The sequence below is a fragment of the Nerophis lumbriciformis genome, linkage group LG24, assembly GCF_033978685.3.
Source record: "Nerophis lumbriciformis linkage group LG24, RoL_Nlum_v2.1, whole genome shotgun sequence".
NCBI classification, from domain to species: Eukaryota; Metazoa; Chordata; class Actinopteri; order Syngnathiformes; family Syngnathidae; genus Nerophis; species Nerophis lumbriciformis.
The window spans coordinates 2,197,501-2,219,695 of record NC_084571.2 but is presented as its reverse complement, the minus strand read 5'-3'; the positions used below and the strand labels follow the sequence as shown (position 1 = coordinate 2,219,695).

General features: G+C 38.6%; 1 protein-coding gene across 2 annotated transcripts in view; it reads right to left on the bottom strand.

Annotated features, from left to right (window-relative positions):
* The window catches only part of ngfra (nerve growth factor receptor a (TNFR superfamily, member 16)), a 131,752-nt gene that overhangs the window by 105,709 nt on the left and 3,848 nt on the right, over positions 1–22,195 (bottom strand). For both annotated transcript variants that reach the window (XM_061981321.1, XM_061981320.1), the window contains exon 2: positions 899–1,064. In XM_061981321.1, the coding sequence (XP_061837305.1) occupies positions 899–974 (76 nt within the window). In that variant the 5' untranslated portion in view covers positions 975–1,064. The remainder of the gene's footprint in view (positions 1–898; positions 1,065–22,195) is intronic.

Genomic DNA, 22,195 nt, shown 5'->3' with positions numbered 1-22,195 from the left:
CTTTCTTTTGAGCGCTTCCTGTCAGGCATGCTTGCTTTGTTGGCATGGGAAATTACAACTTTACTTAAAGGCCGTCCAATATGAGCACGCCAGTTTTCCTGCCAAGTCTTTGATCCTATGCCGAGTCAGCGACCAGGTGTGATGTCACATGTGATTAAGGTATTTGACTTTACGTCAATCCGTACGTACCCTGTTGTTATTAACAAATTTGGAGGTGTTAAAATCGCCATGTAAAATCGCTAATGCAAATCAGTAGCATGCATATGGCATATCCTATTACATCATCGAGCCCTACAAAGTGTTCAAACTGTAAGTATTGTACTTATCACACGCCAGCTGTTTGATTGAAACGTGCATCGGAGTTGTACTTTTCATTACCAAATTTGGAGGTGTAAAATCGCCATGTAAAATCGCTAATGCTTATCAGTATAATGTATAAAGTTAAAGTTAAAGTACCAATGATTGTCACACACACACGAGGTGTGGCGAAATTATTCTCTGCATTTGACCCATCACCCTTGATCACCCCCTGGGAGGTGAGGGGAGTAGTGAGCAGCAGCGGTGGTTGCGCCCGGGCATCATTTTTGGTGATTTAAACCCCCAATTCCAACCCTTGATGCTGAGTGTCATGTGTGTACATATCCAATGTAAATTAGCATCGAGCTAGCGCATTTTGAAAAGTGGCGCCTTACTTTTGAGCTCTTTTCATCAGGCTTGCTAGCTTTGTTGGCATGCTTGGAGTAGTTTGGCGTGGAAGAAGTCCCAGAAAGTTGAAGCTGTAAAACTTCCCACTTTCGTCACTTTTCACTGTCCCATTACTTTTGTCCCTATGGCGTACCAAGGTCGTGAATCCAATGGGACATGTTGGGGTTAAAAGGTGAAAGGTGAAATGACTCACTATCAAGGCACTGCGCGCAGACGGTCTGCTTGGCGCCGCACGGCCGGACCACGCCCTCCCCGGGCGGGCACTCCATGCAGCACTCGCCATCCTTGGTGTACTGGCCCGAGTCGCAGGGCAGCTGCACCGCCCGCTCGCTCTTTGATGCCGCCGTCGCTAGCGCCACCTGTTGACACAAGAGGGGAATACAGTGACGTCAGCCAATAGCAACAGTGTACGACAAGACATTTTGAAAAAGATGTCTGCCAGGTGTGTCATCATCGATTGTGTGGTCCGCTTTAACATCATCTGAGGAGCCCTCGTAAACATGTGACCCTGATAAACCTCTTCGGTCCTAAACAGTGCCCACACAGTACAGTCTTTTTGTGTGTTTTGGCCTTTTGTGTCACTCAAGAAGAGGAAGTTACGTGCATTAAGCTCATATTGAAAGCTGTACAACTCCTCACCTGTTGGCAAAGGTAATGTTGAGTCTTTTGTTACTAATAACACCGCCTCACTTCTTCTTCTTTTTTATACTCGCGACATTTAAATATGTTTTATATAGTAAAGAAAATACATCTCATAATATACCAGATTTTCTTATTACCTAAATAATTAAAATGTAAAATAATTTATCAAGCTGTCTGTTAATATATTATATATTGGAATGTACCATATAATGGTCAAATATAATTGGAAATACTTGTATTTATTTAATCAACTATTTATTTATTTCCAAATGTAATTTCATGTATTTGATATTAAAGTTAATGTATTCATATTTCAATTAATTATTGCCAAATATATATACATATACATACATGTTTATACATAAATATATATTATATATATATATATACAGGTAAAAGCCAGTAAATTAGAATATTTTGAAAAACTTGATTTATTTCAGTAATTGCATTCAAAAGGTGTAACTTGTACATTATATTTATTCATTGCACACAGACTGATGCATTCAAATGTTTATTTCATTTAATTTTGATGATTTGAAGTGGCAACAAATGAAAATCCAAAATTCCGTGTGTCACAAAATTAGAATATTACTTAAGGCTAATACAAAAAAGGGATTTTTAGAAATGTTGGCCAACTGAAAAGTATGAAAATGAAAAATATGAGCATGTACAATACTCAATACTTGGTTGGAGCTCCTTTTGCCTCAATTACTGCGTTAATGCGGCGTGGCATGGAGTCGATGAGTTTCTGGCACTGCTCAGGTGTTATGAGAGCCCAGGTTGCTCTGATAGTGGCCTTCAACTCTTCTGCGTTTTTGGGTCTGGCATTCTGCATCTTCCTTTTCACAATACCCCACAGATTTTCTATGGGGCTAAGGTCAGGGGAGTTGGCGGGCCAATTTAGAACAGAAATACCATGGTCCGTAAACCAGGCACGGGTAGATTTTGCGCTGTGTGCAGGCGCCAAGTCCTGTTGGAACTTGAAATCTCCATCTCCATAGAGCAGGTCGGCAGCAGGAAGCATGAAGTGCTCTAAAACTTGCTGGTAGACGGCTGCGTTGACCCTGGATCTCAGGAAACAGAGTGGACCGACACCAGCAGATGACATGGCACCCCAAACCATCACCCAACCATGCAAATTTTGCATTTCCTTTGGAAATCGAGGTCCCAGAGTCTGGAGGAAGACAGGAGAGGCACAGGATCCACGTTGCCTGAAGTCTAGTGTAAAGTTTCCACCATCAGTGATGGTTTGGGGTGCCATGTCATCTGCTGGTGTCGGTCCACTCTGTTTCCTGAGATCCAGGGTCAACGCAGCCGTCTACCAGCAAGTTTTAGAGCACTTCATGCTTCCTGCTGCTGACCTGCTCTATGGAGATGGAGATTTCAAGTTCCAACAGGACTTGGCGCCTGCACACAGCGCAAAATCTACCCGTGCCTGGTTTACGGACCATGGTATTTCTGTTCTAAATTGGCCCGCCAACTCCCCTGACCTTAGCCCCATAGAAAATCTGTGGGGTATTGTGAAAAGGAAGATGCAGAATGCCAGACCCAAAAACGCAGAAGAGTTGAAGGCCACTATCAGAGCAACCTGGGCTCTCATAACACCTGAGCAGTGCCAGAAACTCATCGACTCCATGCCACGCCGCATTAACGCAGTAATTGAGGCAAAAGGAGCTCCAACCAAGTATTGAGTATTGTACATGCTCATATTTTTCATTTTCATACTTTTCAGTTGGCCAACATTTCTAAAAATCCCTTTTTTGTATTAGCCTTAAGTAATATTCTAATTTTGTGACACACGGAATTTTGGATTTTCATTTGTTGCCACTTCAAATCATCAAAATTAAATGAAATAAGCATTTGAAAGCATCAGTCTGTGTGCAATGAATACATATAATGTACAAGTTACACCTTTTGAATGCAATTACTGAAATAAATCAAGTTTTTCAAAATATTCTAATTTACTGGCTTTTACCTGTATATATATATATGTGTGTGTGTGTATTTTTTTTTTCGTACGGTGTGAATATATATATATATTGTTTATATAAATATATACATATTTATATATATTATATATGTATATACAGTGTATATATACTGTATATATATACACATATATACATATATGTTTTGAAAAATAATTGAAATATGAATTGAAACATCAAATACAATCAAATTAATTTGGAATTAATACATACATTGTTTTCAGGCCATTTCTGTGCTTACTAGCTGCTTACACTGTATACGTCATATGTCTGCAGCCAACATTAACGTTTATAACCTCTTTTGAAAATGTTTTAGTTTTATAATAAATAACATATTTCGAGAATCGTTTAGAATCGACAATCGTCCCTTGCCACGTCGTGTTTTGAAATTTGCAGCTTCAAGACATTGCAGATTTTTTTTCGAGGGCTTTTTTTTTTTTTTTCAAGAATATGCTTTATATTTTTGGTTTAAATTATGCATTTTCAAGTATAAAAACTTATAAATGAAGTGGCACTTTAGACCAAACTAATCATATGTTCAGTATCCTGGCCACTAATTAGCCTCAGACAGTGTTATTAAAGTCTATCAGAGTATTCATATTCATATTTCATGTCCAGAATGCTCTCGTAATGTTATAAACTTCAATATTTAGAAAATCATAAGTATTTTTTATGTCATAGCTATAAACATTTTCAATTTATAATTAATTCCTACGATCCCACGGTAGGGTTGTACGGTATACCGGTATTAGTATAGTACCGCAATACTAATTAATAATATTCGGTACTATACCGCCTCTAAAAAGTACCGGTCCCGCAACCCCGTCGTCATCACGTTGTGTCATTGCTGGTTTACAAGCAGAGGAGCATGTTCGGCAGCGCACAATCACAGAGTACTTACAAGCAGACGGTGTGTAGACAGAAAAGGGAGAACGGACGCATTTTGGCTTAAAAACTAACGATAAAGGTGAAGTTATAACACTGAAACGCTTTCAGGAAGAGGTGCTTTAAGACATGGCTAGCTAGCTCGCGGCTAAAGTCCAGCCCCAGTCTGCAGTGTTTTAGCTACTTCTAAAATCACTAATCCTCGCCTCCATGGCGACAAATAAAGTACGTTTCTTACAAGTATCATCCCTGCAGGACGAGGAATAGCTAAACATGCTTCACTACACACCGTAGTTCACCGGCATCAAAATATAAACAAACGCCATTGGTGGATCTACACCTAACATCCACTGTAATGATACCAAGTACAAGAGCGTATCTAGTTGATACTACTATGCATACATCGATACATTTTAGCATCACAAAATATTATTTTGTTTTTTTTAAATGTATATTATGTTTATAAAGTCAGGAAATATGTCCCTGGACACATGAGGACTTTGAGTATGACCAATGTATGATCCTGTAACTACTTGGTATCGGATTGATACCCAAATTTGTGGTATCATCCAAAACTAATGTAAAGCATCCAAAATGAATAATAAGTGATTATTACATTTTAACAGAAGTGTAGATAAAAAAATTTGAAAGAGAAAGTAAGCAGATATTAACAGAAAAGAACAAAGAGATTAATAATTCATTTTCTACCACTTGTCCTTAGTAATTCTGACAATATATAATAAAAGAATATAAATGACACAATATGTTACTGCATATGTCAGCAGCTAAATTAGGAGCCTTTGTTTGCTTGCTTACTACTAAAAGACAAGTTGTCTTGTATGTTCACTATTTTATTTAAGGACAAACTTGCAATAAGAAACATATTTTTAATGTACCGAAACATTTTTTGTTCAAATATAGCCAATAATGCCATTTCTGTGGTCCTCTTTATTTAGAAAAGTACCAAAAAGTATCGAAATACATTTTGATACCGGTATTGGTACCAAAATATTGGTATCGGGTAGAGATGTCCGATAATGGCTTTTTTGCCGATATCCGATATTCCGATATTGTCCAACTCTTAATTACTGATACCGATATCAACCGATACCGATTTATACAGTCGTGGAATTAACATTATTATGCCTAATTTTGTTGTGATGCCCCGCTGGATGCATTAAACAATGTAACAAGGTTTTCCAAAATAAATCAACTCAAGTTATGGAAAAAAATGTCAACATGGCACTGCCATATTTATTATTGAAGTCACAAAGTGCATTATTTTTTTTAACATGCCTCAAAACAGCAGCTTGGAATTTGGGACATGCTCTCCCTGAGAGAGCATGAGGACATTGAGGTGGGCAGGTTTGGGGGGCGGGGTTGAGGTGGGGGGGGGGGGGTAAGGGATAGCAGGCCGCTGTATATTGTAGCGTCCCGGAAGAGTTAGTGCTGCAAGGGGTTCTGGGTATTTGTTCTGTTGTGTTTATGTTGTGTTACGGTGCGGATGTTCTCCCGAAATGTGTTTGTCATTCTTGTTTGGTGTGGGTTCACAGTGTGGCGCACATTTGTAACAGTGTTAAAGTTGTTTATACGGCCACCCTCAGTGTGACCTGTATGGCCTTTGATCAAGTATGCCTTGCATTCACTTGTGTTTGTGAAAAGCCGTAGATATTATGTGACTGGGCCGGCACGCAAAGGCAGTGCCTTTAAGGTTTATTGGCGCTCTGCAGAGGTGTGGACTCGAGTCACATGACTTGGACTCGAGTCAGACTCGAGTCATGAATTTGATGACTTTAGACTCGACTTGACAAAATGTAAAAAGACTTGCAACTCGACTTAGACTTGAACATCAATGACTTGTGACTTCACTTGGACTTGAGCCTTTTGAATTGACATGACTTGACATGACTTGCTACTTTCCCCAAAACCCAAAGATGAAAAAGTTATTCGGGAGCGCTCCGTATTTTTCATTGTGTACTTGTCTATCAGCGTTGCGTGTGTCAGCTGGTGTGGTCTCAGTACAACAGCCAATCTAATTAGATCTACTTTGTTTTCATCACACAGCATTCATCCAATCAAATTGCAGGACAACCAACGAAGAAGACATGTCCAAACCACACGCCAGTGAACAAAAAATGATACCTAAAATAATTTTGTTTGGGTATAAAAATTACGAGGTGGTCAACACAAAACGGTTTGCAGTATGCAACACATGCGGTTCGAAAATTACTGATGGAGAGGCAACAACTTCCAACTTCGTCCGGCATTTGAAGTTGCACAAAGAACGGTAAGTTTTGAATGTAAGATAACGTTTATTGGCTAAGTAACGTGACTTTTATTTGCTGTGTAGTTAAATCAGTGAGGCTGTAAACTCACTGCTAACGTTATAACGTTATTGCAAACACGGGAATCTGTTGCAGTTCACTACCTTATTCATACTTTTTGTTCAGTGATTTTTTTTAAGCAGGGTTACGTTAGTCAATATATCACACGTAACGTTAGACGGCGGTCAGCAGCACCGCGTATTTTAGCCACCTAAAAAAAGACAAAAATAGTAAAATAAAGGTCAGTTAAAATGTATACTATATTATGAATATGTGTACCGTTTTAGCTAGCTTTCTGACATACTGTTGGTTGTTTACCTCAGTGGTCCCCAACCACCGGGCCGCGGCCCGGTACTGGTCCGTGGATCGATTGGTATCGGGCCGCACAACAAATAATTTTTTTTTATTTTTCTTTTTTTAATTAAATCAACATAAAAAACACAAGATACACTTACAAGTAGTGCACCAACCCAAAACAACTCTCTCCCCCCTTTTGTTCTGGGCATTGAACATGAAGACTCTTCCTTCACTGTTCCGAGTGGCCATGAGAGTCTTGGCAGTGCCTGCCTCCAGTGCTCCAGTGGAGCGAGTTTTCAGCCATGGTGGCATCATACTACGCCCCCATCGTGCACAAATGACTGACAGACTCTTGGCTAATTTGGTCTTTTGCAAATGCAATGCAGCATAGGGCCCTGACATATAAAAAGTACAACTTTTTTGTTATGTTCACGTATATGTCATGTTTTTTCAATGTTAACACTTTTGTACAAATAAGTACATTTGCACTTTATTTTTCAATGTGTTTGTTCTGTAAAGGAATGAGTTAATGTTTAAAATGACTGGTTAATAGTGCTATTATAAAGTGCAATGTCAGCACAATTTTCTTTCCTGCAATTTAAAATGCACTTGTTTTAATAAATAAATACAGCGTTTGAAAAGCATACACAATCTGTGTTAATATATTAGTCTGTGGTTAAAAGGACTTGAAAGGACTCGAAACTCAAAATGCAGGACTTAGGACTTGACTTGAGACTTTCCAGTCTTGACTTTGGACTTGACTCGGGGCTTGCCTGTCTTGACTCGGGACTTGACTCGGACTTGAGGGCAAAGACTTGAGACTTACTTGTGACTTGCAAAACAATGACTTGGTCCCACCTCTGGCGCTCTGTACTTCTCCATACGTCCGTGTACACAGCGGCGTTTTAAAAAGTCATCAATTTTAGTTGTTGATACCGATAAATTTGAAATCCATACCCATAATTTCCGAAATTACATTTTAAAGCATTTATCGGCTGATAATATCGGCAGTCCGATATTATCGAACATCCCTGGTATCGGGACAACACTATCCCACGGTTATGCCCGGAACCAATTGACAGTGATTAACAAGTGATTACTGCACATATATTTCAGTTAGGACACATTCACGGCCTCACAGACACTCAGCAGTGATAGAAATCCTTTCAAACGTCTTCTCTCCTCTGCATGATTTCTTTTCCCTCCGTTAAAACAAAAGTAGCGCCATGATCCCCATAAGTGGACTTCCTTCCTTTCCAGGACAACAACGCTCAAGTGATCACATGATGCGGTCACGTCGTCTTGCTTTTGTGTCCGCACGGATCTCACGCTCACTCTGGGCGGGGCCGAGTCCTCCCTAAATTGAATTGAGGCAGAGTCATGGCCGCCCTTTAGGCCAGCTGTCACAACACAGCAGTTGGCAGCGCCACCAATTGGAGCAGCTGCCTCCGCGCTTCATTTCTTCCTTCCAATGTAATATTCCACCAGCAGTGTGTGTGTGTGTGTGTGTGTGTGTGTGTGTGTGTGTGTGTGTGTGTAGATCAAAGGAACACAAAGCAATGCTTTCTAACCCCCCCCCAATTGCATAATTGCTGCTGTGCAGCCAACTTGTCAATGGTGCTGCGTACATTCTGTGAAACTAGTCAAATACTGAATGTGCAGTTAATTGTTCAAACAATCCTCATGTTCAATATGTGTTGCTTCTGCATGTTTAGCGTAGACAATGCAATAACAGTCATTGAACGGCAGTTACAATTGCGTCATCACACCGTCGCATTTTCTGCAATACTAGTAATTAGCATGCTAGCCGGATAGCGTCAGGTAACAAAAATGACTACTTTACCTGCGAAATAAGCTACAAAAGCTAACATGAAATGTAGCGTAATGTTTGCATGCCCACAGTTAGCATGTGTCAAGTACCAAAATATATGACCGTAATGTGTATACCTACAAAAATAGCGAAATAAGCTCACATGCTAACATCAGTGTGCTAGCAGTGAGCAGGCGTTAGGTATCAAAATATATAACTCTTAGTGTGTCTCTGAAAGATTTTTCAAATTGCTATATGACTGTAAAGTGTTTACCTGCAAAAATTTCTAAAATGCTCAAATCAGTATGCTAACTATAAGCATGTGTCAAGTACTAAAATATATGACTCTGAGGTGTATACCTGCAAAAATAGCTAAGAATGCTAACGTCAGCATGCTAACAGTAGGCATACGTCAAAGTACTTATTTATATGACTCTGAGGTGTATACCTGTAAAGATAGCTGAGAATGCTAACGTCAGTATGCTAACAGTAGGCATACGTCAAAGTACTTATTTATATGACTCTGAGGTGTATACCTGTAAAAATAGCTGAGAATGCTAACGTCAGCATGCTAACAGTAAGCATACGTCAAAGTACTTATTTATATGACTCTGAGGTGTATACCTGTAAAAATAGCTGAGAATGCTAACGTCAGTATGCTAACAGTAGGCATACGTCAAAGTACTTATTTATATGATTCTGAGGTGTATACCTGCAAAAATAGCTAAGAATGCTAACGTCAGTATGCTAACAGTAGGCATACATCAAAGTACTTATTTATATGACTCTGAGGTGTATACCTGTAAAAATAGCTGAGAATGCTAACATCAGCATGCTAACAGTAAGCATGCGTCAAAGTACTGATATATATGACTGACATGTATGCCTGTATAAAAATAGCTAAGAATGCTAATGTTAGCATGCTAACAGTAAGCCTGCGTCAAGCACTAAAATATATCAATCTAAGGTGTGTACCTGGAAAAATTGCAAAAAAAAAATGCTAACTTTAGCATCAGGTATCTAATATATAACTCTAAGTGTGTGTCAAATTGCTAGCTTAAAATAAAACATCAGCATGCTAACTGTACACATGAGTCAAGTACTAAAATATAATACCTTGAGGTTTGCAAAAATAGCTGAAAAAGCTAACATCAGCATGCTACCATAAAGCAGGCACCAGGTATCAAAATATATAACTCTTAGTGTGTATGTGAAAGATTTTTCAAATTGCTATATGACTGTTTACCTTGCAAAAATAGCTAAGAATGCTAAAATCATCATGCTAACTGTAAGCATGTGTCAAGTACTAAAATATATGACTCTGAGGTGTATACCTGCAAAAATAGCTGAGAATGCTAACGTCATCATGCTAACAGTAGGCATGCGTCAAAGTACTTATTTATATGACTCTGTGTATACCTGTAAAAATAGCTGAGAATGCTAACGTCAGCATGCTAACAGTAAGCATGCGTCCAAGTACTGATATATATGACTCTGACATGTATACCTGTAAAAATGGCTAAGAATGCTAATGTTAGCATGCTAACAGTAAGCCTGCGTCAAGTACTAAAATATATCAATCTAAAGTGTATACCTGGAAAAATTGCAAAAAATTATAACTTCCCTATGCTAACTGTAAGCATGCATCAGGTATCAAAATATATAACTCTTAGGTGTTTATCTGAAAAAATGGTCAAATTGCTAGCTAAAAATAAAACAGCCGCATGCTAACTGTAAGCATGTGTCAAGTACTAAAATATATAACTCTAAGTGTATACCTGAAAAATTTGTCAAATTGCTATATGACTGTAAGGTGTATATACCTGCAAAAATAACATCAGTATGCTAACTGTAAACATGCATCAAGTACTAAAATATATGACTGTAAAGTATATACCTACAAAAACAGCTAAATAAGCTTGCATGCTAACATCAGCATGCTAGCAGTAAGCAGGCGTCAGGTATCAAAATATATAACTCTTAGTGTGTATGTGAAAGATTTTTCAAATTGCTATATGACTGTTTACCTTGCAAAAATAGCTAAGAATGCTAAAATCATCATGCTAACTGTAAGCATGTGTCAAGTACTAAAATATATGACTCTGAGGTGTATACTTGCAAAAATAGCTAAGAATGCTAACATCAGCATGCTAACAGTAGGCATACGTCAAAGTACTTACAAACTTTGTATATATATATATATATATATATATATATATATATATATATATATATATATATATATATATATATATATATATATGACTCTGTGTATACCTGTAAAAATAGCTAAGAATGCTAACGTCAGCATGCTAACAGTAAGCATGCGTCCAAGTACTGATATATATGACTCTGACATGTATACCTGTAAAAAAAAAAATAGCTAAGAATGCTAATGTTAGCATGCTAACATTAAGCCTGCGTCAAGTACTAAAATATATCAATCTAAGGTGTATACCTGGAAAAATTGCAAAAAATTATAACTCCAGCATGCTAACAGTAAGCGTCAGGTATCAAAATATACACCTCTAAGTCAGTGGTTCTTAACTGGGTTCGATCGAACCCTAGGGGTTCGGTGAGTTGGTCTCAGGGGTTCGACGAAGGTCAAGACACACCCGACTCATCGTGTGGATACCCCCAAACAATGTTCCCTTTAATTATCCATCTGATTTGCAGGTGTGTAAATGTTAGAATAATTATGTATAAGTTATCACACAACTCTTATGCTTAAAGGCCGTTGCTATAGTTATCATCAAAGTTGTACTTTTCTATCTGTGCAAAGGCACACAACTTGCAATCTTGCTTTGCGACTTGTCTCGCGTCAGCAGTTTGTTTCCAGACCCTGCCTGCTGACAGCCAAGGACAGACATCGAGTACCTCAACGCAGACAAAACAGAGACAGGGCGAAATCACAAGTGTCAGCACATTTCCATTCTGAATAATCATGTCTCGTGTCTACTGGGGCTGCTTGCATTACCCCTGCCTTCAGAAGCAGCCTCAATGATGTTAACTAGGGACCTCCCGAATAAATAGAGCAGCACGTGGGACTGTACCTTAGAGCGTAGGGTGAAACTGTAACTGAGTGTGCAGCCCAATACGTCTCTCCTCATGAGTAAAATTCAACTCTTGATTCCTTCTTCTTGTCTTGTGTTAGTTCGGTGTTTGAACCTGACAGTAATTTGTTGTGAGTAGTGAACATATAACTTTGTCTTGAATTTAAATAAAATATATATAATAATACAAACCCCGTTTCCATATGAGTTGGGAAATTGTGTTAGATGTAAATATAAACGGAATACAATGATTTGCAAATCCTTTTCAACCAATATTCAGTTGAATATGCTACAAAGACAACATATTTGATGTTCAAACTGATAAACTTTTTTTTTTTTTGCAAATAATCATTAACTTTAGAATTTAATGCCAGCAACATGTGACAAAGAAGTTGGGAAAGGTGGCAATAAATACTGATAAAGTTGAGGAATGCTCATCAAACACTTATTTGGAACATCCCACAGGTGAACAGGCAAATTGGGAACAGGTGGGTGCCATGATTGGGTATAAAAGTAGATTCCATGAAATGCTCAGTCATTCACAAACAAGGATGGGGCGAGGGTCACCACTTTGTCAACAAATGCGTGAGCAAATTGTTGAACAGTTTAAGAAAATCCTTTCTCAACCAGCTATTGCAAGGAATTTAGGGATTTCATCATCTACGGTCCGTAATATCATCAAAGAGTTCAGAGAATCTGGAGAAATCACTGCACGTAAGCAGCTAAGCCTGTGACCTTCGATCCCTCAGGCTGTACTGCATCAACAAGCGGCATCAGTGTGTAAAGGATATCACCACATGGGCTCAGGAACACTTCAGAAACCAACTGTCAGTAACTACATCTGTAAGTGCAAGTTAAAACTCTCCTATGCAAGGCGAAAACCATTTATCAACAACACCCAGAAACGCCGTCGGCTTCGCTGGGCCTGAGCTCATCTAAGATGGACTGATACAAAGTGGAAAAGTGTTCTGTGGTCTGACGAGTCCACATTTCAAATTGTTTTTGGAAACTGTGGACGTCGTGTCCTCCGGACCAAAGAGGAAAAGAACCATCCGGATTGTTATAGGCGCAAAGTTGAAAAGCCAGCATCTGTGATGGTATGGGGGTGTATTAGTGCCCAAGACATGGGTAACTTACACATCTGTGAAGGCACCATTAATGCTGAAAGGTACATACAGGTTTTGGAGCAACATATGTTGCCATCCAAGCAACGTTACCATGGACGCCCCTGCTTATTTCAGCAAGACAATGCCAAGCCACGTGTTACATCAACGTGGCTTCATAGTAAAAGAGTGCGGGTACTAGACGGGCCTGCCTGTAGTCCAGACCTGTCTCCCATTGAAAATGTGTGGCGCGTTATGAAGCCTAAAATACCACAACGGAGACCCCCGAACTGTTGAACAACTTAAGCTGTACATCAAGCAAGAATGGGAAAGAATTCCACCTGAGAAGCTTAAAAAATGTGTCTCCTCAGTTCCCAAATGTTTACTGAGTGTCGTTAAAAGGAAAGGCCATGTAACACAGTGGTGAACAAGCCCTTTCCCAACTACTTTGGCACGTGTTGCAGCCATGAAATTGTAAGTTAATTGTTATTTGCAAAAAAAATTATAAAGTTCTTGTCTTTGTAGTGCATTCAATTGAATATGGGTTGAAAAGGATTTGCAAATCATTGTATTCCGTTTATATTTACATCTAACACAATTTCCCAACTCATATGGAAACGGGGTTTGTATTTTTCACTAGAGAAAGGTTCGGTGAATGCGCATTTGAAACTGGTGGGGTTCGGTACCTCCAACAAGGTTAAGAACCACTGCTCTAAGTGTATAATTGCGAGCTAAAAATAAAACATCCGCATGCTAACTGTGTCAAGTACTAAAATATAATACCTTGAGGTTTATACTTGCAAAAATAGCTGAAAAAGCTAACATCGGCATGCTAACAGTAAGCATGTGTCAGGTATCAAGTGTATATCTGAAAAAATGTGTCAAATTGCTATGACTGTAAAATGTACATACCTGCAAAACTAACATCAAAAATATGCTAACTGTAAACATGCGTCAAGTACTAAAATATAATACCTTGAGGTGTATACTTGCAAAAATTGCTGAAAAAGCTAACATCGGCATGCTAACAGTAAGCATGCGTCGAATCCTAAAATATATGTATACCTGCAAAAATACCTAAAAACGCTAACGTCAACATGCTAACAGTAAATATGCGTAAAGTACGAAAATATATGACTCTGAAGTGTATACGTTAGCTTGCTAACTGCAACCATGCATCAAGTATCAGAATATACGACTCTGAGTTGTGCACCTGCAGATACAGCTAACACGGCTGAAATGCTCAAATCAAAATTACTTTGAAAAAAATGAACAGTTAGCATGCTAGAATTTTGTAAAGACTGTAAAAATAACTTGAACGTCGAATGGACTCTGAATGGAATGGTCATCCCAAGAACTTTAAGTTGTTGTAAAATGTGCATACCTTGTTTAGAATGTGAAAATATGTATTTTTTATGGCATGTTTTCCACCAGGCATGTAGTGTACGTCACACACTATTTATAGTGGAGTATGTGCAAGCATGGCAGGGGACATGCATTCAATGATGAAATTGATGAAAAGCAGCATAGATGGACCCCCCCCCCCCCCCCCACACACACACACACACACACACACACACACCCATAGGTAGACCGCACGCTGTGTGTTGGGCCCCAAGATCCACGGGGGCCCGTATTATGTGAAGAAGCACATGAAAAATGGCACATTAACGTCAGGGTGCTTCATGTGAATTTTTTTACCACAAACGCATTCCTACAGTGTAAAAAAAAAATCTGTAGATTTTACAGTAAAAAAAAAAAAAGTGAGCATAATTTAATTGTAATATTTAAGGTGGTTTTACATCAAATTACTGTAAATGCAAAAAAAAAAAAGGCACCATTGTTATTTTACAGGAAAATGCTGTGGACTGACAGGCATTTGTTTTTAACTATAAAATATATGCCATCCATCCATTTTCTACCGCTTATTCCCTTTGGGGTCGCGGGGGGCGCTGGAGCCTATCTCATAAAGACTAAAAAATATTTAGGCCTGAGTGAGCACAATGTCATGTATCATCCTCATGTATCATGTCTTTTTATTTTTTTCGGACTATAATGTGCGATAATGTTATATGTGTGTATGTATATATATGCATATGTATCCATATATGCATGTGTGTGTATAAATACGTATATATATAGATCAGTTGTTCTTAACCTGGGTTCGATCGAACCCTAGGGCAGTGCTTTTCAACCATTGTGCCGCGGCACACTAGTGTGCCGTGAGATACAGTCTGGTGTGCCGTGGGAGATGATCTAATTTCACATATTTGGGTTAAAAAAAAATTTTGCAAACCATTAATTATAGTCTGCAAATGATGTGTTGTTGTTGAGTGTCTAGAGCTCGGCAGAGTAACCGTGTACCGTATTTTCCGCACCATTAGCCGCACCTAAAAACCACAAATTTACTCAAAAGCTGACAGTGCGGCTTTTAACCCGGTGCGCTTTATATATGGATAAATATTAAGATTCATTTTCATAAAGTTTCGTTCTCGCAACTTCGGTAAACAGCCGCCATCTTTTTTCCCGGTAGAGCAGGAAGCGCTTCTTCTTCTACGCAAGCAACCGCCAAGGTAAGCACCCGCCCCCATAGAACAGGAAGCGCTTCTTCTTGTACTGTAAGCAACCACCCGCCCCCGGAAGAAGAAGAAGCGCGCGGTGCATGCTGGGATATGTGACGTTTCATTTCCATTTGTGTGTTTATGTAAAGACCCCAAAATGGCTCCTATTAAGTGTGTTGTCTGTCTAATTATAAATAATGCAGACGAGGCGTGTTAACTGAGTTCTCAACGTTTACTCACAGCGTGCTCATAACCACATTCTAACTGCCAGCATACAACAACGCTTCTCAGGGCTACCGCGCATGCTCGTAACTATCGTTGCATGCTGGGTAGTGTAGTTGTTATATTTGCTAGCTCATAACATCACATTAAGAGACACGCTTACGCGCTTAATTCAATACTCGCCGTCATTCCGGGTGGATTGACAAAAGACCTCCAGCCGCTAGATATTGGTGTCAACAGGGCATTCGAAGCTAGACTGCTAACTGCGTGGGAACAATGGATGACAGAAGGCGAACACACATTCACTAAGACAGGGAGGCAGCGCCAGACGACGCCAACATCTGCCAGTGGATCGTAAATGCCTGGGCAGATATTTCGGTCACAACTGTGGTCCGAGCTTTCCGGAAGGCAGGATTCACAGAACTGCTGGATAACAGTGACACTGACTCCGATGACTTCGACGAGACGGAACCGGCCATTTTGGATCTCACATTTGCCCAACTTTTCACTTCGGACACCGAAGACGAAGGATTTACGAATGAAGAATAACTTCAGAAAGTGAGCGCTATGTTTATTTTGTGTGTTGTGACATTAACGTTCGAGCAACATTATGTTGCTATTGCTCTGCACTATTTTGAATTTTACTATGTTTGTGATTGCACATTTGCGTACATTTTGGGAGTGAACAGAGTTGTTAGAACGCTCGTTTTTAATATATTATTAAAGTTTGACTGACCTATCTGACTGTTTTTTTGACATTCCCTTTAGCGCAGCGTAGGCGCGGCTTATAGTCCGGGGCGGCTTATAGGTGGACAAAGTTTTGAAATATGCCATTCATTGAAGGTGCGGCTAATAACCCGGGGCGGCTTATAGTGCGGAAAATACGGTAATACTCTTCCATATCAGTAGGTGGCAGCCAGTAGCTAATTGTTTTGTAAATGCAGGTAAAAAGGTGTCTTTAGGCTTAAACCAAAAATAAACAAAAGGTGAGTGCCCCTAAGAAAAGGCATTGAAGCTTAGGGAAGGCTATGCAGAACGAAAGTAAAACTGAACTGGCTACAAAGTCAACAAAAACAGAATGCTGGACGACAGCAAAGACTTACTGTGGAGCAAAGACGGCGTCCACAATGTACATCCGAACATGACATGACAATCAACAATGTCCCCACAAAGAAGGATAAAAACAACTGAAATATTCTTGATTGCTAAACCAAAGTAGATGCGGGAAATATAAGACATGAAACTGCTACAGGAAAATACCAACAAAAGAGAAAAGGCCACCAAAATAGGAGCGCAAGACAAGAACTAAAACACTACACACAGGAAAACGGCAAAAAAGTTCAAATAAGTCAGGGTGTGATGTGACAGGTGGTGACAGTACACCTACTTTGAGAGAAGAGCTATAGTGATGCATGCTTGGTTATGCTTTAAAGTCATATCCAACAATTGCAACAATGACTTTTAACTGCAATTGAGTTTATGATTTCTACTCCGGATTTCTTCAACGCCAAAAATGTGCCTTGGCTCAAAAAAGGTTGAAAATTACTGCCCTAGGGGTTCGGTGAGTCGGGCTCAGGGGTTCGGCGGAGGTCAAGACACACCCGACTCATTGTCTAAATAAAAAGTTCTCCCTATCGGCGTATTACGGATACGGCAACAGCAGAAGTCAGACTGATTTGCCGGTGTGTAATTTGTTGTGAGTTTATGCACTGTGTTGGTTTTGTTCTTTGAACAAGGTGATGTTCATGCATGATTCATTTTGTGCACCAGTCATAAAACATGGTAACACTTTAGTATGGGGAACATATTCATCATTAATTAGTTGCTTATCAACATGCAAATTAGTAACATATTGGCTCTTAACTAGTCATTATTAAGTACTTATTAATGCCTTATTCGGCATGGCCTTATTATAACGCTAACTCTCTAACCCTCTAACCCTAACCAAAACACTCTAAATTAAGTCTTTGTTACTTAGAATATGTTCCCCATACTAAAGTGTTACCAAAAACATATAAATTTGTCTTGAATTTGAAAAAAAAAAAAAAAAATTATTTTTCACTAAAGAAGGGTTCGGTGAATGCGCATATGAAACTGGTGGGGTTCGGTAACTCCAACAAGGTTAAGAACCACGGATATAGATACATATCTTCTTTTTTATCATTTAAAAAAAAAAAAAAAATGTACTATTTATATTACTAAATTATTGTGTATGCACCTTAGGGGATCTGCTCCAATTTTGTTGTTTTTTTAACCTGTTCACTGTAATAATGACAAATAAAACTCTATTCTCTATTCTCTGTTCTATTCTCATAATATTGTTATTAAAAAAAACTGTGGTATTATAAAAAAAAGGTGGTGTTTTTTTACACCCCAAAAAAATGTCTAACATTTTATTTTTACGTTAAAATTCTGGCCACTGAGGTGCCAGTATTTTATTGTAAAATCAAAAAAATTAAAAGATTGTACAGTGCGCAGTAAACATGAATATTATTATTAGGTTAAAAACCTGGCAGTTCAATCTGCAGATTTGACCTGTTACATTTACAGTTTTTACACCAACTTACTGTACATTTTAAATCATTACCACTGCTGTTTTTGCGGTAAAATTCTGATGACTGGACTGCTGGTTTTTACAGTGCATTACTGTAAATGGGAAAAAATGCACCACTGTTATTTTTACAGTAAAATTCTGCCGTCAAAGCTCCATTTTTTCTACTGTAAAATATACTCCATAATTTAACCGTAAATAAAAGTTTTTCACTTTACAGTGTGTTGGTGTTAAAACCACCATACCTTTAAGAGATAAAATGATGGTGAACAGTGGTAACACAAACGTATTCCGACACGGTAAAAAACTGGAAACTGTGGGCAGAAATATTTCGCAAATATTATATGTTTTTTAGTGCATTACTGCAAATTAAAATATGTACCACTGTTATTTTCACTGTAAAATTCTGGCGCCTGAGCTCCCTTTTCTTTACTCTAAAATCTCCACCATAATTGTACTGTAAATAAACGTTTTTTAATTTACAGTGTATTGGTGTTAAAACAACCATACCTTTAGGAGGTCAAATTATGTCGAATGAGCTGCCAGATTTTGTTTTTACCTTAAAAATATAGATGTATTTTTACAATGAAGCCCCTTCCTGCTCTGTCACTGATAATAATTTAAAGGCAAACTTCAGGGGTCGGAGTTGTTTCAGGAAGGTTAGCAAATTTGTGTTTTAGTTTTGTTAAATTTGTTATTTGAACAATTTGTTTCCAATGAAATGTGTTTTAGTTTAAAAAAATGCATCATATTAAGGTAAAGTTTGATTGATATATATATATATATATATATATATATATATATATATATATATATATATATATATATATATATATATATATATATATATATATATATATATATATATATATATATATATGTATGTGTGGGGAAAAAAAATCACAAGACTATTTCATCTCTACAGGCCTGTTTCATGAGGGGGGTACCCTCAATCGTCAGGAGATTTTAATGGGAGCATTCGCATACCATGGTTTATATAGGGCACAGAGTGGGTGGGTGCAGGCTGGCCTAGGGGCGTGGTGATTGGTTCATGTGTTACCTAGGAGGTGTTTCCGTCTATGGCGGCATGTTGTTACAATTTCGCTGCGCTTGTTGAGGGATGACAGGTCTGGACGGTAGATAATAAACAGTTTCTCTTTCAAGCATAGGTTGCATCTTTTATTACCACTATTGTAAGGTGTGCTGGATGCAAGAATTTGCCATGTTATTGAATATTCAACATTATTGTCTTTGAGGTCCCAAATGTGTTTGCTGAGTTCTGTGGTATTTCGCAGGTTTTTGTTCCTGAAAGAAGCCTTGTGGTTGTTCCATCTGGTTTTGAATTCACCCTCGGTTAATCCTACATATGTGTCGGATGTGTTAATGTCCTTGCGTATTACCTTAGATTGGTAGACAACTGATGTTTGTAAGCATCCCCCCAATCTAAGGTAATACGCAAGGACATTAACACATCCGACACATATGTAGGATTAACCGAGGGTGAATTCAAAACCAGATGGAACAACCACAAGGCTTCTTTCAGGAACAAAAACCTGCGAAATACCACAGAACTCAGCAAACACATTTGGGACCTCAAAGACAATAATGTTGAATATTCAATAACATGGCAAATTCTTGCATCCAGCACACCTTACAATAGTGGTAATAAAAGATGCAACCTATGCTTGAAAGAGAAACTGTTTATTATCTACCGTCCAGACCTGTCATCCCTCAACAAGCGCAGCGAAATTGTAACAACATGCCGCCATAGACGGAAACACCTCCTAGGTAACACATGAACCAATCACCACGCCCCTAGGCCAGCCTGCACCCACCCACTCTGTGCCCTATATAAACCATGGTATGCGAATGCTCCCATTAAAATCTCCTGACGATTGAGGGTACCCCCCTCATGAAACAGGCCTGTAGAGATGAAATAGTCTTGTGATTTTTTTTCCCCACACATACATATATTGCGCTCTACTACGGTATCGAGCACTATTTTTTGGATAACCTTATTAAGACATATATATATATATATATATATATATATATATATATATATATATATATATATATATATATATACTGTATATGTATATACAGTATCTATATATGTATATATATATATATATATATATATATATATACACATACATATATATATATGTATATACTGTATACATACACACATATAGAGTCGCAATCAAAAGTTTACATACACTTGTAAAGAACATAATGTCATGGCTGTCTTGAGTTTCCAATCATTTCTACAACTCTTGTTTTTTTTGTGATAGAGTGATTGAAGCACATACTTGTTGGTCACAAAAAAACATTCATGAAGTTTGGTTCTTTTATGAATTTATTATGGGTCTACTGAAAATGTGAGCAAATGTGCTGGGTCAAAAGTATACATACAGCAATGTTAATATTTGCTTACATGTCCCTTGGCAAGTTTCACTGCAATAAGGCGCTTTTGGTAGCCATCCACAAGCTTCTGGTTGAATTTTTGACCACTCCTCTTGACAAAATTGGTGCAGTTCAGCTAAATTTGTTGGTTTTCTGACATGGACTTGTTTCTTCAGCATTGTCCACACGTCTAAGTCAGGACTTTGGGAAGGCCATTCTAAAACCTAGCCTAATTTAGCCATTCCTTTATCACTTTTGATGTGTGTTTGGGGTCATTGTCCTGTTGGAACACCCAACTGCACCCAAGACCCAACCTCCGGGCTGATGATTTTAGATTGTCCTGAAGAATTTGGAGGTAGTCCTCCTTTTTCATTGTCCCATTTACTCTCTGTAAAGCACCAGTTCCATTGGCAGCAAAACAGGCCCAGAGCATAACACTACCGCCACCACCATGCTTGACGGTTGGTTTGGTGTTCCTGGGATTAAAGCCCTCACCTTTTCTCCTCCAAACATATTGCTGGGTATTGTGGCCAAACAGCTCAATTTTTGTTTCATCTGACAAATCACATGGACAGAGATAAGACATTCTGGAGGAAAGTTATGTGGTCAAATGACACAAAAATCTGTCTGTCTGTCCATATAAAGTTTTTAAAATATGTGTTTTTATGATTTTATGCCCTTTTTGTCAGAAAAAAACATTTTTTATGGCAAAAACCCAAAATATGCAATATTTTCCCCTCAAAAAATGCAAAGTGGAATATTTAATGTGCTGGGATGAGGTGGGGTGGTGAAATCAGTGTCAGTTGAGTCAGTCCATAGGTTGCCTGTAGGGATTTTTAATGTCCAGCAGATGTCAGTATTTAGTATCGACACAGTATCAATACAGTTTTGCAATGTGTCGAAACGCTTCATGAGGCCTCATCAACCCATCACTAGTAGATAGGTTATAGCTGCATCGCTCGCGGCTCGTCATATATTTAACGTTAATCCGCGATTTCACCGAGCGTTCCACTGATGGTGAGCAGCCTGACGCTGCTTCATTAACACCGCCGCTGTTTGACTCGGGGGCCGGGCAGACGCACGTAGTAACAGTCACGTGTTTTCATACCGACGAGCTAACTTGTCCAGGTTATAACCCTGTTGTCAATAAACACACATGGACTGAAGCTAAATTGTCCACTGCAGCATGTGAATGCAATGAAAAGAATAAAATCTGAGCCAACCAGCTGTTAAAATGTTGTCCAGGTTAATGTTTTGGCCATTAAAGGCCCTTCATTTCAAGAGTTCAACTGTGATCGGGCTTTAAACAGGTGGCTGACCTGTTCAGATGAGTGTAACTGCTACTGGTCAAATAATGTGAAATAGCATTTAATTTTACATGTATGCAATGCCATTTAAATGTAATTATAGATAATAATAATAATAAATACTGTGTAGTGTTATAAATAGTCAACGGGAAGAATTTTAGTAAGATATAAGCCATGAGCACTACACAGCCAGAAAAAAACCTAGGCAGGACAAGTAAAAATATTGGGGCAAGTAGATTTGAGAAGTCAGGCAAGTAGAAAAAAACCTTAACGTTGAACCTTGCATGTGTTGAGCTGCTGGTTAGACGGCACTGTACATAGAGCGCTTCTGCTCGTTA